General features: G+C 36.4%; 2 protein-coding genes across 3 annotated transcripts in view; both read right to left on the reverse strand.

Annotated features, from left to right (window-relative positions):
- dpysl5b (dihydropyrimidinase like 5b) overlaps positions 1–2,003 on the reverse strand; it is an 11,683-nt gene extending 9,680 nt beyond the window's left edge. The window contains exon 1 of the mRNA XM_052554059.1: positions 1,867–2,003. The gene's annotated coding sequence lies outside the window, so the exon portion shown is untranslated. The remainder of the gene's footprint in view (positions 1–1,866) is intronic.
- Positions 2,004–2,101: 98 nt separating this feature from the next.
- On the reverse strand, positions 2,102–15,963 carry LOC127956238 (sine oculis-binding protein homolog B-like). 2 transcript variants are annotated; one of them, XM_052554057.1, is made up of 7 exons: positions 15,777–15,963; positions 11,493–11,754; positions 8,885–9,149; positions 8,565–8,716; positions 7,064–7,162; positions 5,489–6,732; positions 2,102–3,816 (listed from the first exon to the last, which is right to left on the reverse strand). In XM_052554057.1, the coding sequence occupies exons 2-6, from the start codon at positions 11,574–11,576 to the stop codon at positions 5,497–5,499; spliced, it is 1,836 nt and encodes a 611-aa protein (XP_052410017.1). In that variant the 5' UTR covers positions 11,577–11,754; positions 15,777–15,963; the 3' UTR covers positions 2,102–3,816; positions 5,489–5,496. The 2 variants fall into 2 exon arrangements, with proteins under 2 accessions (XP_052410017.1, XP_052410016.1); XM_052554056.1 differs by having other exon boundaries at positions 11,493–13,703.
- Positions 15,964–18,844: the final 2,881 nt, after the last annotated feature.

The raw sequence follows: 18,844 nt of genomic DNA on the forward strand, positions 1-18,844 counted from the left end.
ATCACTCAGATTTCATTTTAATAATTGTAATAAATATTAATACATTTAATTCAGTATTATTAATTATCAATATTAATAATGATTAAATAATTAACTTTTATTTTTTTTTAATTTTAATCAATGTAATTTCAATAATAATAATTTTTTATGTATAAATTATTAATATTAATAATTATTACATAATTCTATATAACCTACTAGATTTGTACATTTCATTAAGTTTTATTTCATTTAATATTATGTCTTTTGTAATAGTTTTATATACATTTTTTAATGTCACCAGCAGATTTCCACCACCAGTATATGAATATTTTACTAATATTAATAATTATAAAAAAAAATAATGTATTTAAAAATATATAAATGAAATAAAATACAAATTAAAATAAATAAAAATAAAAAAATAAAAAAATAAATGTATTGAATTATTATTGCACTTTATTACAATTTTAATACATCTAATCTGAACAATTTTATTTAAATTGTATTATTTGTTATACCACCAATTTTCATTGTATAATTATTTTGTTTTACTATAAATGTGCAGTACACACACACACACACACTGAGCTGAAATCACAGTGCTTCATTTCATTTACACCTCAGATGGTTTTGATATAAAAAGCATCACACCATCATTAAAGCATAAACATCTATAAATACACAGATGTCCTGTGAGAGCGCTGAATATGTGGGAAAATAGGTCAGCCTTTATTTTTAAGTTGCACATGCATTTTTCTTCAGCTTGCATTAACACACACACACACCCACACACATACACAAACACACACACACCCCTCAAAGGCTGTGACTAATGCACATTTATCATGCAAATCCCCAGCAGGAGTGTGTGATGACATCAGTGATGATCAGTGTGTGATCATGCGTGTGTGTTTGTGTGTGTGTGTGTGTGTGATGTGAGGCGAGCAGACACATGCGTCTGCCTGTGCTTACATCACTGTGTGTATGTGTGTGTGTATGTGTGTGTGTGTGTGTGTGTGTGTGTGTGTGTGTGTGTGTGAGCAGAAATGGTTGTGATACTTTCAATTCAACATCAAAAACATGCTGTTTGTTCTTAGTTTGGGAAAACGTGAGACACGTTGCTCAGGAATGGATTTTAAAAAAGCCCAACACAAAACGCCTGCTCTGTCATGTTGGCATCAAATAATAATAATAAAAAAATAATAAAATAAAAATAATATATATAAAAAATATAATTTAGAAAAAAAAACGTTATTAGAAGATATTTTTGTTAGCTGGTTTAGTCCCGTATTGTAAGCAAGTGTTTTTCATTGCTGTAGAGAACATGTTCCATTACCTTTAAAGATGATTCTATTCTATTCAGCTGTTTCTCTGTGCTATCTCAATCAGTGTTGAATTAAACCACAACAGAGCAGTATTAGACGATAACACGCGGATTATTTAGTTTTCTAGCCTCACACTACATTAATGAGAATAATCAGCCTTCAAAACAAACACAGACACACAGAGGAGGAGGAGGATGATGATGATGATGGTACTGCTCTATAACTATCAGCATCTCTCTTTTCCTCCATCTCTAGCATTATATTATCATATATTAATTATAATATTAGCCTAACAGGCCTGTTTAAACATATACTCTCCTTATAAGAATACTCTAATATTATTAATATCAAACAGTTCTCTCGTTCTGCCAGAGCTGCCTTGAAATGCATAACATTACAATACAAAAAACAATTACAAAACAAACGACATAGCCTATAAACGCAAAATATTACATATCAAAATATCACATATTGTATCTGTATTTCACACTGACGAGGCTAAAACAGACTCAGAGACGTGCGTTAATCGTGGAATATTAATATTAAAATGTTGACGTACCGTAAGCGAAGATATTTGATGTTTTTGCTCCTGTTGTGCACCCGCTCCGCCGCGCGCGCCCGATGACAGCTGTCACTGCGCGCGCCCGCGACAGAAGCACGCGCTCGAGAGGACCAATGAGAGGCTGCAAAAAACAAACTGTGACAACTAGCCACAACATTAACTCACAACATTAGTAAGTTTTGTTAATGTCACAAATTTAGCGTCATTTAAATAAAACTCGACGTGAAATATCCAATTTTTCTGGCTTTTATTATAAACAATTCTAGTCACTGATATAATTCTCTGTTCATAAAATGACATAAAACAGGTTATTATGAGCGGCTGCACCACATACTGATAAGCATTTAACACATTTAAATTAATGAGCTGATCTGATGGACATTACAATTAAAATCAGAGTGGATGCAATAAACACATACAAATATCTGTTACAATAAATCAACCATACAAAATAAAGAAAACCTTGAAAGGAAATTATTAGATAAAACCCTTCTGTGAAATTGGCACTGGTGTGAAATATTATACATTTAGAGGGTCTGACATCTGTTAATCATATTAATAAATATCATTTAAATCAACACCGCATCTGTTTTACAGGGGGGTTTTTTTTGTGTAAAAATCTGCTTACACACATTTTCAAAAAGTCGTGATGAAATCAAAGTAGAGACAGATTTGAAAAAGAAGGTTAAAAAAAGCATGGTGGGACTAGGTTCTATACATCAGTTGCTGATTGGATGTTGGGATGTGGGCGTGGCACTTAAAAAAGTTCTGCATGAAGGTTTGGCATTTTTATTAAACATTACTAAGTCCAATTTTTTAAAGAATGAAACATATGCACTGATGATTTGCTTTAACATGTATTTAGAAAACATGGTGATTTCACGCTGACTGTAGCTATGAAATATCTCAAATGTGAATATGCAAAAACTACATCACCCATTACATAATGTGATGATAATTCCACCAATCAGAGAGTGCCAAAAACTCATTAGCCCCGCCCACTCAGTGAAACTCTGTGTATGACTTCATAATGGAAGTCGCTCTCAAAATACTTAAATATTTGTATACAGGTGCATATTTTTCAGTAAACCTAAAATAAATAATTTCTATTAACATAATCGACAACTTCGAATTAATGGTTTTATATTTCATGACTGTTTTAATTGGATAATTCTTTATTCTTCAATGCCTCACGGGACAGATTTATGAATGCTTTTTTGCTTAAAACTGAAAGTGTGCAAAGCTGTGATTCTCTGGTTAACAGAGACTTCTGACAAATCCCTATGAGAAAACATCTGGAAAAATATTAGAGGATGCTTATAAACAGGTATAAATGAGCAGGTTTCCATCACGAACTGCTCTAACATTAGCCCGTTGTTCAAACTCTGGTCGTGTATTTTGGCTGATATTCGTTCTGAATCGAATCTGTTGGCAATGACTTCAAACATCGCCACCATTTGGCCAATAACTGAAGAGTTTTCTCAAAGGAACCACAAAGGGTTAAAAAGCAAGAAGTTGTGAGTCGATTCGGATCGTTCCACACTCATGTTCCTGAATATACCGTTTCTAAACTTCTGAGGAGCCGCAGAGCTCAATGTACTGATGTGTGTGTGTGCGTGTGTGTGTGTGTGTGTGTGTGTGTGCTCTCGGCACTCTTGCAGCGAAGTCTAAAAATGCTCTGTAGCAAAGTGCCAGTGTGTGTCAGGTAATCCTAAACCACAGCTGAACACACACACACACACACACACACACACACAGTGAGGAACAATGCCTGGCTTTGTAGGAGCTACTTGGCAGGAAAACACACACACATGTGTCCTCTAACTGGATCACACACGCTTGATCTCTGACTCCCATGATGCTCTGGGGCGGACGTCTCCAGTACGTTCACACTCTTCATCGGCCGCCGAAACACTCGACTCGATCGCGTCATCGATCTACACACACCTGAAACACAGAAAGCGTGGGAAATGAGCTCCAGTCCCAGGGAAAGCAAGCGATGAGAAAGTCTTCACCTCCGATGCAATTTAAGACGCTTTCAATAAAAGCATGTCTGATGAGTTACACATAATTAAACATAATTAAAAATAATTTGTGTTAACGTGTAATTTATTACATGTGCAAAAAAGCCTTTAAAATGAGCAAAAATGACTGATATAAAACCTACTTCTATAGTAGGACGAGTCTCTCAGATTGATGATCTCTGATGCATCGGTTTTAAAGCACAAAAATAATGAAGAACAGGAAAATGAGAAGAAACACTATAGCTTTGGTGCACAGACCTAATAAAACCTTGAGAAAGCAGAAAGAGTACGAGGATGTGAGGCCCGAGAGCTTGAGTTTCAAACATCAGTGAATCCCTGAGAGAACGGATCGACTCCAGCAATAAACCCAGCAACAGCCTTCATGTGATCATACGCTCGTCATCAAGAGCCAGGAACCTGAAGCTGCAGAAATCTGACTCCAGATCACTTCAAATCCAGCTCATTGTTTCCTCTATTAGCTTTGGAAAAAAGCCACCAAAAACAGAGAAGCTTTCCATCGATAAACATATTGCTGTGGGAAAGTGCTTGGTTTCATTAACCCTCGTAATGCAGGAAAAGTCATGTTATCTGATCAGCAGCTTCCCATTAATGAGTGATTGTGACAAAAATGTCAAAGTTTTGAATGTTTCCATGTTATTACTGCTAAATGTTGTTGTCTTACTAAAATCTATGCATTTTTTATACATATCTTCAAGTTTAAAACAGACCTGAATGTGATCTGAGGGTTAAATTGTTAAGTTTGTCAAACTAGTGGAGGGAAGTTTGAGCTCGTATCTACAAAACTCTATAAAACCTGCTCATTTCCACTGAAACATGAGAACCTCCCGAAATAACATCTGGAGCTGCGCACACACACACACACACACACACACACTCTCTCTCTCACTGGCAGGACTGTGTGTGTTACTCGTGAGCGTCTCTGGTTTCTACACAAGATTCATTCTGCTCTTTTCACTGCTAATGCAACTTTAGAGCTACGACACAGATTGAGTTTCTGTCTGAGGGAAAACCCACACACACACACACACACACACACACACTCCAGCCACAGAAATACATCTGATAAACAGCACAGAATAAATCGTGGCATCTCATGTAAGTGTGTGTTTGTTTGTGTAAAGCATGACCTGTGCTGTGTTTAGTGAGCATGTGAAATACACATAACTCTACAAATACACAAACAAATATATAGAATTTTTATTTTTGAATAAACATACTATTTTTAAATTACCCATTTTTTACAGATATATTTAATGAATACATATATAACATAAACGGATAATTATTTAAAATATAAATTATAAATATGTTGAATTATTTCATAAAAGTATACTTTTTTAATTACACTGTTTTTGTAAGTATAATTTTCATTGAATAAATATGTATAACAAATAAGCATAATAATAATAATAATAATTTTTAATACAGATGTGTGTGTGTGAGTGTGTGTGTGTGCGTGTGTGTGCGTGTGTGTGTGTGTGTGTGTGTGTGTGTATGTGTGTGTGTGTGTGTGTGTGTGTGTGTGTGTGTGTGTGTGTGTGTGTGTGTGTGTGTGTGTGTGTGTGTTGGCTCACCCCGGGCCTCATTTGTTCTGGTCTCTGGTTCTCAAGCATCGTCTCTTGAAGGGCGGTTCTGGATCGTTCCGTCCGCTCGGCTCGGATCTCAGTTCTGTGTTTTTCTCCCAGCTGTGTGTTTGCGTGTGTAAAGGTGTTTGCGTGGCCATCAGTGTGTTCTTCTCTCGTAGTTTCGGTGGTACAGACCATGTGTAAGTGTGCTCTACATCCTGCGGCACTTCCTCCTCCCCCCTGCTCTCTTTCGATTGGTCGCTCCGGCACTCCGTCTGCTCTGCCGACCAGCGATTGGTCGAGCCATCGTCCCGCCCACTCAAGTAGCTGTTCTCCTTCACATCTTCACAATCAGAGAGAGGAGACGGAATCAGGGCGGAGCCAGCGCTGTCCAATGAAAACGAGGTGGCTTGTATTGCGGTGGTACGGGCCAATGAGTACAAAGAGGCGGGACTAGCGATTCTGGGAGCGACAGATGTGTACAAAAGTGGTCTGTGCGTTGGAGCTTCCTCTTTGTGTTTTCGGAGACACTGGATCACCTGTCGCTCTGAAGAGAGAGGAGAAGTGCATCGTTCGGTCTTTACTCTCTTGGTGGTCTCCTCTGTGTGACCCGGATCTGCTGTTCCCTCCTCTTCCTGCTCTTGAAGGCTTCGAATTACTCCTCTGTGGCCCATTTGAGGGGGAATAGGGATGGGAATGGGAATCGGCACTGGAATTGGAACAAAAACTGGATAGGGCAATAATATCATTGGCTGAGGCCAGGGCGGGGCTAAATGGGGTGTGTACACAGGGGGGAGGGGCATGTAGGGGGCGTGGTAATGCTGGCGGAGAGGAGGCGGGGCAAAGGTAGCCCTCTGGATGGGGCTGAGGGGGCGTAGGGGGTTAGGGGCGGGACTTTTCAGAACAAAGGGGAGGGGCATCTGTTGTGGGGGTGGCTTCTCTGGAGAAGAGGGCGTGGCGCTGGACTGAATCCTCACTGAGATGGGCGTTTGGGGCGAGAGGGTTTTCACTGGTCTGTCCCAGGCCTCCGGCGTCAACAGTTTGTGGGTTTCCGTGACAGCCGTTTGGGGGCGGGGCTGCTCATCTTTGTGGGCGGAGCCAGAGTCAGCGAGAGCTGTGCGAGCTTCCTGGTAAAACACATCCATCTTGTACTGGTTTAGACACTTTCTGCTGCAGAACTGCAGACGCTTCTCGCCCGAGCCGAAGTCCAGGTATTCTTCAGTGTGACACGTGCGTTTACACCAATCACACACCTGCAGAGAGAGAGACAACACACCAGAGATTTATACAATACACACCCATTATCAAGATATCAGGACATATCAAATTTGCTTTTGTTCCTTTTTTTGTTAGTCACTTTGGATAAAAAGTGTCTGCTATATGCATATTTCTACATAAATTATATTTTTTTAATGAATTACTTTTTTTATAAATAATTAATTATAATGTGAATAAATGTAATGTTTATAAAGGTAATGCTTCATATGTTTATTATGTAGAAACCATATTCTCAATCAGTAAGCGCCGCACATGGACACTTGGGTGTGTGTGTGTGTGTGTGTGTGTGTGTGTGTGTTTATTTACACGCGTGTTGTTGTTCATCTTCAGCAGAAGTCTTGAGGGCGTGTCCTGCGTCTGGCCAGGGGGCGGAGACTGGTTGCCATGACGATCCTCATCTCGAGCCTTGAGGAACACAAACAAACACAGATACAACTCTGAAGTGCTTTGTTTGTTTGAAATATAAACATGTATTTGAGAGGGTTCATTAACAAAAAATAATAATTCTTTGCTGGATATTAAAATATAAAAAAATATAAAAATGAATTATTAATAGTAACAATAATATATATATATTGATACAAACTATGATAGTATCTCAATAAGAGCCACTTCAGTCGTGATGAAGAAAGTCATGTTAGTCAGAGTTTGATACAAAACGTTTTGTTTTCATTCTAACACTAGATCTACTGTGTGTGTGTGTGTGTGTGTGTGTGTGTGTGTGTGTGTGTGTGTGTGTGTGTGTGTGTGTGAGAGAAATGCAATCAGGGAACGGTGCTTGCTTTGATATCTAATATCAGCTGAGAGACACGGACATGTTCAAGTGTGTCTGAAGAATCCACAGACGTTATTCTGTGAGCACAAGACTATGATTGTGAACAAGTGTGTGTGTGTGTGTGTGTGTGTGTGTGTGTGTGTGCAGACTGATCTGTCAGCAATCGAGTCATGATTAATTGCTGTGCAATGCATTAATAAATGAAAAAAAAATATTATAAAAAAAACAAAAAACATTAATCAATTAAAATAAATAGTGGAAAATAAATGAAATAATTAAATGTTAATAAAATGCTAAAACAATCAAGTGCACACATATATCAGAGTTATTATAGTTAACTTTATATTTAAAAAAAAAATCTGTAGTCACTGGAAATAAATATTTTAAAATACTTAAAAATCTGATTTGTTTTGATTGTTTTTATTATTATTATTTTTTACAAATATTTAAATAAATTTAGTTACAACTCTTACTAAAATAGTCTGCGTATATATCAGGGTTATTAGAGTTAACTAAAGCCATAACATTTAAATAAATTAGAATACATTTAAAAAATATTATTTTAAATGAATTGATTCATTTTATTTTGAGTGTTTTATTTTAAAATATGTAAATGTTTATATACTTTTATTACTAAAATACCTGTATATAAAAAATATATATATTTTATTTTGTACATGAATGTGAAAAGCCCATTAACCAACATCAGGGAAGCATTAACTTGCTAAATAACAGATTAATTATGGAAATACTAACATACAATTACCTTTTCTCGCAAATTGTGACAATAAAGTGTAATTTACATAACATTTTTAAATCTTTTACTTTTGGGCCAAACTGTACAACTTATTGTAAGCATAAAATACAAAATAAATTACATTTATTATTAAATTTGTTGATTATTTTATTTTATTTTAATCTGATTTATTAACTATATTATTATTTTTACAGAATTTTCACTGAATTCACAAAAGGCTGTCAGTAGGTCATCGGTCTGACCGATATATCGGCCGATAATCTGCCAGATTTCACCTTGTTGTGTTTGAAGAAGGCGCGTCGACACGCAGCGAAACACTTCTCACTGCAGAAGCTCTTGAGCTCGGAGCCCATGAGCAGAGAATAGCGCTTCATGCCCTCCTTCTGACACCAGACGCAGACGATCGGCTCGCTCTGCTCGTCCTCCGCTGGACACAGACACGTCAGGATCAGTATCACACTCATCACACTCAACAAAACATCTTCATCAGTTTGACATCTTAAGTCAGAAGAAAGTCTTGTAGATGAACTTAAAGAAGACTCAAGGTCAAACTGAAGAAGATTCGCTGGAGCTGTGTGTATTTGCAGCTGCGCACCTGAAGAGGGTTTGATGAGCGGCACGATGACGTTCCTGCTGCGCAGCGAGGAGGAGTACGAGGATGAAGACGGAGACGCCGGCTCCTTCTCACTGATTCTGACGGCCTCTGAGGAAGAGGATGATGAAGGCAGCTTCCTCTCCTGTGGCTTTGAGTTCTCTGGAGATATATGGTGGTGTTTGACACGGTTCGGTCCGTCAGCGGCGTACACTGAATCATAGCCGTACCATCCCAACATCTCATTCATGGTGCTTTCAGCAAAGCTCTGCAACACACACACACACACACACAGAGCTGAGCTGTCAGTTCAATATCTACACACAGACAAACTTCCCCGTCACTTAAAATAAAATACATTTGAACTGAAATAAAATATACATTTAAAAAAGATTTTTCTCAAGTTCATAAATGTAGTTATCCACTAAAATAAAACAACTAAAACTAAAGAAATAACTATTTTTATAAATAAAAATACATTAAAAAAATGCAAAAACACACTAATAACAAAATAAATAAAAAATACCTTTTTTGATATTTTATATTCAATTATACATTTTTATAGCACATTTTTTTGTTTTATATTAAAATGTTAGTTTTTAAATGATTTTATTAGGCCTATGTTTGCTTAAATATTGTATAATAAATATATTTTATTTTTCAGATTTTATGAAATATTTTAAATACTTTATTTTTCATGCTTATTTATAAAATATTTTATTTTGTATATTTTTTCATAACTGTTTATTGTGTAATTTAATAACTCTTTTAAACATGTCTATTGCTGTATTAATTACTTATTAAATAGTCACATTTTTATATTGTTTATATCAAATATGATCTTCATATCTATCTGTAATTTGATATCTTTGTAAATATATACATGTGTTTGTGTGTAAGTGCATGTAAATGAGCTGTGTGTGATAGAAATGGTGTTTCTCCTGAAAGTGATGTGAGAATGAGCTCATGTTTCATCATCATCGTGTTTCCTTCGAGAGCGAGGAGCTGGTGATCCCTGGACACACGATCTGACCGAGTCTGAGATTAGAGCGTCACTGGAACCTCACAGCCTTCCCAGAATCCTCCTCTTCTCCGGCGGCTCCAACACTGATTACATCAGCAGCGTTCCTCGCTCATCCCATAATCTTGTTTTTGGTTTCTTCCTGGCCGTTCAGACGAACATGTGTTGGACGAGAGCGACGGCTCCGACCCGATCCAAAGCCAACAAACCCGCTGTGACCCCGTCCCGGGCCCCGGGGCCGCTTGCATCAGGCCGGGCTTCGGTTTCATGTGTTTGGATCAAAATGAGTGAAGGTGTAACTCTACACCCCCGGTGGATCTCGCTCGCTTCAATGCAGAGTCAGCTTTACAGACTGTTTCCACTTGATCTGCTCTGCAACATGACTTCTGTCAGTAGTGCAACCGAGGGATTCACTCATAATTCATTTAAATATTTTTCGTATTTTTAAATGTTTTATTGCATTTTTTTTTAAATCTTCATATTTAAAATATTATTTTCATATTTTTATATTTATGTTTGTAAAGTATTGTAATATTATAATATACTTTGTTTTTCATATTTCTTTATTGTATATTTTATTTTATTTAACATGGTATTTTTAATAGTTTATGTTATTATTATTTTTCAAAGGTGTTTTATATTAAATATGTGTTATTGTTCATATTTTTATGAAATTGGTTTACTTTTTAAATATTTTAATATTAAATGCATTTTCTTTTTCATGTTTTTCTATGACATTAATAATAATAATAATATGTTTATTATATATTTAACTTTTTAAATATTTCTATATTATGGTTTATATATATATATATATATATATATATATATATATATATATATATATATATATATATATATATTTAAATACTTTATTTTTATATAAGATATTTTATCTTATAAAATACAGTTTACACAGCTTTTCTCATGAAAAATAACGTTTTAAATAAATATTGACATACATTTTAATATTAAATATTATATGTGTCATATTTTATTAAAAAATACAGTATGGCTTTTCAAATATTTTATGAGATTTTAAACCTATGGATTATGTTACAGATTAGGAGAGTGTTCCCAGCATTCCTAGCATCACATCAGGAGCTGCGCATCTAAAGAGCATCAAATGCTGCTGAAAAACACCAGCAAATGACAAAAACAAATCTTTAACATAACATACATTTTATTTTTCAGATTTTGCATTTAGTAGACCTTTACTTTTATCCAAAGTTACTTAAAATTTTTGAATTGTATATATATTTTTTTATAGTTTATTATATATTTTATTCTTTCATACCTTTCTAATATTTGTAATGTTTTATATTGAAAAAAATAGTTTTTATAATATATATATTGTTTATTTTAATATTTGATCTTTTTAAATCTATAAATATAGACATCCAGTTTGTAGATTTTTATAATGATGTTGTTCTTTCGAGCTTCACTTCTTTAGTAAAGAACCCAGACCCAGTGAGTTTCCCAGCAGCCATCAGTGTTGGACACAAGCAGAGCTCCGAGCTGACGGAGAGAGTGACACACACACACACACACACACACACACACACACACACACTGCGCCTCGTCTCTTACCTTCATCTCCTCGCGCGCGGCTCTCTTCACGGGATGAGCGGGTTTCCTGCTGCGCTTGTTCTCCGCGGGTCGCTCCGCTTCCATCACGAGCCTCGGAGCGGGAACACAATGAGAGAGAGAGAGAGAGAGAGAGAGAGAGAGAGAGAGGAGGAGGAGGAGGAGGAGCCCAGCACCTCCCACAGGCTTCACCCTCCATCAGTCACCGGGAACGAGCTTATATGAGCCGCACACTCGCTCTCGGCCAGCAGGTGGCGCTCAAGAACTGCAATGATACAGTGTTACTCTAATATCTTCATTTTAATATGCATCGCTCAGAGAAGACTAAAATAAATTACCGCGTAAACTTTTCTTAGGAGAGTTAGTTCCCCTCAGAGATAACTTTATATAAGCGCTTACTCCAATTATATCACGATTTGTTCGGCATCTCTGAATCGATTCTTAACCGTCTCGCGGTTCATCGAAAGATCCCGAGTATCGCGTCATAAAACCGTTGGAAAGAGCCGATCATTTTCGCGGGAAGTCGCTAAAGAAAAGGTCAAACTGTTGCTACAGGTTGCAAAAAATGTAGGTAAAAAAATAACAATTTAGATTTGCTTGTAAAATAATATCAGTGCCTAATATAATAAAATATAATTAACTGTATATTTTTTAAATACAACATTTAATTATTGAACACTTATATATTTTTGAACAATTCGTTTTTTATTATTAGCTAATTAAAAAAACTACACAATCTGAATGATCATAGTTTTAAGCAGTAAAATAGTAATTACTATGCTACGCTCTAAGAAAAGTCTGTAAAATCGGGCTCAATCTAATATAACGTGTAGGAAGGAAGTTTTCTGTATTGATTGTTCCACAGGTTTCTTAACTTCATTTTAAATAATGCATTGCATTTTGTATTTTTTCGTGTATTATAAAAAATTTGCTAAGTTGGCAACACTGGAAAGAGTTCATCTGTGGTATAAAAACTGAAACTGAACATGTGCTGCGTTTAAATGAACAGCTTTTATTTAAGTAAATAATGCAAATAATAATTATTTGTTTTGATTATTTGTTTTTTAAGTATAGTGCTGGCACTATGTATTAATTTCCTTCTTTATTCAAAATAAAAAACAGCTTTAGTGGAAAGATTTATGGTTTCAGATGGTAAAATCACGGTACTTTATTATGTATCAGTATATTTATTTTCAGAGTAACATCATGGAACTTCATTACATGCATTAATTTTGGTTGCATTACTATATTTTATTTAGCTGTGTGTTATTATTCCTGTAAGAGTGGGCGGAGCACTTTGGAAATCTGTTTTGTTGGCACAATGTACGTGTCTTACCATATTACTTCAATATATATTAATTAGGAACATACAGGCTTGTCGTGCAAAAACGTTCACAGTTTTTAAAAATGTAAAATGGATGTTTGTTGAGAAGTTGAATGTGGAGTGACTTGTAGGCCTGCTCTGCATCATGTCCAAACACACGGTGATACCAGTGTTGCTTTTGTTAATATAATGTGAGCAGTAAGTGAAATCTCTTTCTCAATCAGTACACACACAGTTCCTTTCTCTCTCAAACACACACAGTCTCTCTGCTCAGTGTTTCAGAGAACAAGTGCACTTGTGTAAACGGAGAGCCCCGGGTTCAGGTTTCTCGGCCTGCGGGTGTCACCCGATCCGGTCTGAATCTCTCTCTCTCTCTCTGTGAAGAGGATTTCTTTCCATGGACTGTCAGCTCTCACTGATGCTCAGAAACACATCAAACATGTCCTGAATTAGAAACACAAGTGCACTGCGTTTGTATTTTGTCAATGAGTTTACAAGTGTGTTCCTGTTCAACACAATAATAATAATAAAGGAGCGCCGTCAGAAGATGCAGTGCTTCTCCTCGCCACCAGAGGGAGATAAAGCCTCATTTGTGACTGTGTGTACTTCGATATTTATCTTGAATGATTACCTTGTTCATGTAGGCAGTGTTTGGGAAAGTTACTTTTAAAAATTTGCATTAAAATAATGATTTTGAGGCTGTCTTTTAAAAATTGGATCAGAATGATATCGTATTGACCGAAATTAAGAAATATATATTGTGATATAAATTTTGGCCATAGGCTATCGTTTACCAATTAACACTTAAATGAATACTTTTGTCCCAGTATTTCTGTGACAATATATATAATCCTGCAGCACAGAAGCAGTCATCAGTAGCACAGGTGTATCTGTAGAAATAGACAACAATACACTGTATGAGTCAAAATTATTGTTTTTTCTTTCATGCCAAAAATCATTAGGATATTAAGTAAAGATCATGTTCCATAAAGATATTTTGTAAATGTCCTATCATAAATATATCAAAACCTAATTCTTGATTAGTAATATGCATTGCTAGAACTTAATTTGAACGACGTTAAAGATGATCAGCATCTTTCTGAAATAAAAAGCTTTTGTAACATCATATACTCTACCATTTTATTCTGTATAATTATTACTAATCCGAATATTACAATTATTTCTGAAGGATCATGTGACTGGAGTTATGATGCTGAAAAGTCAGCTTTGAAATCGCAGGAATACATAAGCATATATTTTAAAAATAAAAAACAGTTATTGAAAGAGTTAAAATGTCAATTTTACTGTTCTAACTGTACTTTGGCTCAAATAATTGCAGTCTTGGTGAGCAGAAGATAATTATATATATAAAAAAACATTAATTCTTACCGTTCAAAAACTTTTGACTGGCAGTGCTTTTGGAAAAGATACGGATATTTTACTGTAAATTAAAAAGTAAGCCTTACTGTGCTAGTTACTTTTGAAAAAAATTCTGATTAACTCAAGTTACTTGTAATGCATTTCCCCAACACTGTTCATGTAGCATGGTATTTACTTCAAACAATACTGTGGTTTTACCATGGTACTGTCCAGAAGAGAAATGCAGTAACGATTCCGCGGGCGGCCGCTAGAGGTCGCGCATATCAAAGCTGGCGCACAAATAAACATGATATTAATTATAAACTATTAGACGGAGATTTTACTTTTACTACAGTGCTACATATCAATCACACAGAGCCAATACATCTGGTTATTAATCTATAGCCGGAGGATATTAAACTGATAACACACTAGAGCTCTACAAATACTACATCAGAGCTGATCACGCGTGGGGGGTGCGGGGAGTTACGTTTTGGGGGGGCGGTGTGACGTCACAGCTCATCAGTCCCTGTATAAAGGCTCCAGCAGCAGCCGGCGTCTCCCTTTAGTTGAACACACCTGCGTGCTCCTTCAGCCTCACTCTTCATCATCATCATCCTCATCATCTTCATCAGGATGGCTCAGTCGACCCCCGCTGGAGTCATTTTCTGCGCTTTCTGCTTAATCACTCAGGTATGAGTTCATATGTTGATTATTACGCATTTTAGCCTAATAATACATCTTAACTCTATTTTGGCCTTATTTCACACAAACTATTATCAAAGCATGATTTTAATAAAAAGTAAAAACTGAATGCAGTGGCACGAACTCCTCCGTCGCTTTCCATTCGGAGAAAGAAGCGTTTTGTTCAGGAGCTTGTGTTTTAGGGAATGAATGATTGAAAGTGTCTCAGAAACCCGATCCCGCGTGCGACTGAGAGCCCAGACCCCGGAGAATCTCACTCACCCGGATGCAGAAATACATCAACGATCTCCACGGAAGAAGCATTTACAATTAAACCTTTAATCTGATTATGATCACTTCTAAGACGATTTTGAGAAATTATGAAAATGTTACTTCTGAACGTTCATTCCTATACAAACGTTAAATGAACATTCAGTTTTATCATTTATCAGAAAGATGTTGAACGTTTAGAGAAACTTTCCTTTAATGAGGGTTTTGTGTATTAACAGCGTTGAACAAGTTCTGGGCGGGGTTATTAAAGTTCATTAAAACTAAAATAAAAACTGTTACTTTGAATGCAATAAACGTTGCCTAAAAGTATTTAAAAAAACGCAGGTTATTTTTTTCAATGCCACTTGTATGTATTTTGTTTAAAAATTGAAGCATTTAAAAATGAAAAATAAAAAATAAAAAAAATTATACAATAAAAGCAAAAAACAAAAACGTGGAAAATGCACTGCCACTAAAATTAAAATAAAAACGAATTCAAAATAATAAAAAAACTATGATGGCCAAAGTTGTTGGCAGGGTTCTTAATAGTTAATTAAAACTAAATCACATATATATGGATTTTATCATGGTATGTCAGTGATATTAAAATAACTGGTTCTGTATTCCTAGCTGTTTTCATGCAAACGCACCTGTGCACGTATTTTAGGAGGCGATGATGCATTAGAAGTAAGATGCAAATGTGGACGATTCTAAAACAAAGCGTCCAGCTGAGAGATACGAGGATGCTCGAGCTGTTCGGGAGTGCCGCGTTTTGCATAACAATCCTCCCTCATTTGCATAGAGTCGTGTGATAATCGCGCTTTTATCCTCCTCAGGTTTTGTCCCAGAGCACGATCTCCCCGACCAACTCCACCGCGCTGGCGGGAAACCAGACGGTGAACGCGAACGACACCATGGCGACCAACGCGAACGCCGCAGCGGCGAACGCCACCACCGCTCCGGCGGGAACCGGCGTCATGACGCAGGCCGGCGTGCTCAACGTGCTCGTTCCCGTCGCCATGGCAAGCGGCCTCCTGCAGCGCTGGTGCTGAGCGTTCACCGTTCTGCACCGCACACCTCCACCTGTATACACCTGTAGCTTCACCATCACTCTAACGTCTGCAAGGCCCGGTCGTTTCCGCTCGGGAGAAGGATGGATGACGACAGCTCAAACGACTTGCGTTCCCAAATCCACCAAATCCAAACATCCCTTTTTTTTGCATTGCTGAACCTTCAAACGCACATCTGACAGTGAACGGTTTTAGCTGAACGGCCGGATCGCGCAAACCGTTCCGAACCCAACCGGGCTCTCTCTCTCTCTCTCTCTCTCTCTCTCTCTCTCTCTCTCTCTCTCTCTCATTGGCTTTGAGTTTCGTCTCTTGGTGGTTTATAACAGTTTCAGGTGCATCGCTTCTGTATTTCCCCTCTTTAGTTATCACTCAATCTGTTAGTCGTTCATTGGCATGAGGTGGACACTTTGTAATATTGTTTTTCTCTTGCATAGTTTATATTTTGTACAAATCGAAATGTTTTAATGTTTGTAAACTGAGAATAAACAATGTACAATTCAACGAAACGCGTTTGGCTTGTTTGACACTTCCACTGTAAGTCAGTCAAAGATGTGAATAAAAGCAATATACTACAGGTAATTTGACCAGAAACCAGGTCCACTCTGGGTCATTCAACTTTAAAATATTGAACATTTAATTGCAGTTTCATTGTAATTGTGATATTTCAGAGTGAAAGTTGTTTAATTCACATGTAATCTTGGATATTCCTGCTAATTTGATGCTGTTTAAATTAAAACCATTATGTATAAGCCTCTAGAACGCTATTCATGATTTAGGTTTTATGTTTAGATTTACATGCAGTGATTATTTGATGAGCTTTTAATAGTCCATCACTGCAAAAAAATAAAATATGATTTTCTTGCTAAATACCCTTTTTGGGACCATTGGTAGATATTTGCTTGTTTAGGTGAAATACATCGCAGAAGTCTCGCTCATTCAAAGCCACGCCCATAAAACAAGCCGTTATTAAGGAATGAGGGACTGATGAAGTGAGATGAAGAGGAAAGGAGTTTTATTAAGACAAACACATTTTTCCTGTCGAGTCATTGACACCTGGCTTGTGTTTGAGTCTCTCATGCAGCAGGTGAGTTAAACGCTTTAATCATTGATCATCTTCATTCATTAATCAGGCTGAGCAGCAGGCTTCGGTTACAGGATGACCCTACCATGAAACCCAAACTGCATGCTGGGAAAAAAGTGAGTGTGGAACTGTAGAAACGAGCTGATTTAACCATCTATATCGTACTGAACACTAGTGAAGCGACTGCTAGTGTGTGTGTGTGTGTGTGTGTGTGTGTGAGAGAGAGAGAGAGCGCGCTGGTCAGGAACATCTGCAGGTCATATTTCACCTCAAAACCTTATAAAGTCTTTATGACAATTGATTTTCTTTATGCAAATGATGTATTTTGATTCTAGTTGTTTACTGGTGAATAAAGCATCAGATGCACCTGTTTCTCAGCAGTCATAAGCACACAGAGGAAGATGAAGACAGACTGGATAACAGTGGATTGATTGGGTGTGTGTGTGTGTGTGTGTGTGTGTGTGTGTGTGTGTGTGTGTGTGTTGAGCTCAGCGGAGTGTGTTTACCTGCCACACAGCAGAGCATTAACACACTGAACACAGATAAAGAGTCTTTTGTTCCCTGATGATCCACAGTGTCACACTCACACACTCAGAACACACTCACCCTGGGGAAACTGAGCCGCTCTGGATCATGGAATGTTGAGTCATACTTCCTGTTGCTGGACAGTGCACTTCCTGTCACTTTTCTCCTGCTGTCAGATCTGGACGTTCGCTCTCAGGCAGAAAACACACTGTTGAAAGAATTTCACTGAGATATAAAAAATAAGCATTCATTGTTTTCTAAAATGTGGTATTTCTCCAAGAAACAAAAAAGCTCAAATATTTATACAAAAATTCCCATCGCCAGATCCACAGAGAGAGAGAGAAAAAAACTGATTATGAGCTTGTAACAATTTAAGGTGAGTAAATAAATACAGAATTGTCATTTTTGGGTGAAATAAACTTACAAATGGCATTCTATATAGACAAATGATTTACAGGTTGTTTTAAAGGTTTTATTTTTATGGATTAAAACAAGGTTTTTAATTTAAGATGTCTAGAAATTAAATTACATTTAATTTAATTTAATTTAATTTAATTTAATTTAATTTACTACTGGTCAAAAGATTGCAATGATTGTGATTTAAAAAAAAAGTTTTTAATTAAAATTTCTAGAAATAAAATAAAATAAAATAAAATTTAAATTAATTAAAAAAATAAATTAAATTAAAAGGTAATACTGGTCAAATGTTTTAAACGATTATGATTTTATAAACATTTTTATCTGTACAATAAAATATTTGATCTTAAATGTGATATAATATAACCCATATATCAATGCAATTATTTTTAATAATATCTGATATTCTGTCTGAGGCAGATTCCAGTGTATGAATCCAGATGAATGACAGTATTTTATCTATAGCAGAGATACAGAGTTTCACGTCATGCTGTATGTCTTCCTGGTTCCTTCACGTTATCTCACTCAGAGATATGCTAACATTATCACACTGTGTGCTTGTAATAATGGAGATCTCATCAGTTCCTCTGTCACATGCAAACACAGGCTTCTGACCGAGAGAAAC

Source organism: Carassius gibelio, chromosome B4, assembly GCF_023724105.1.
Source record: "Carassius gibelio isolate Cgi1373 ecotype wild population from Czech Republic chromosome B4, carGib1.2-hapl.c, whole genome shotgun sequence".
Taxonomy (NCBI): Eukaryota; Metazoa; Chordata; class Actinopteri; order Cypriniformes; family Cyprinidae; genus Carassius; species Carassius gibelio.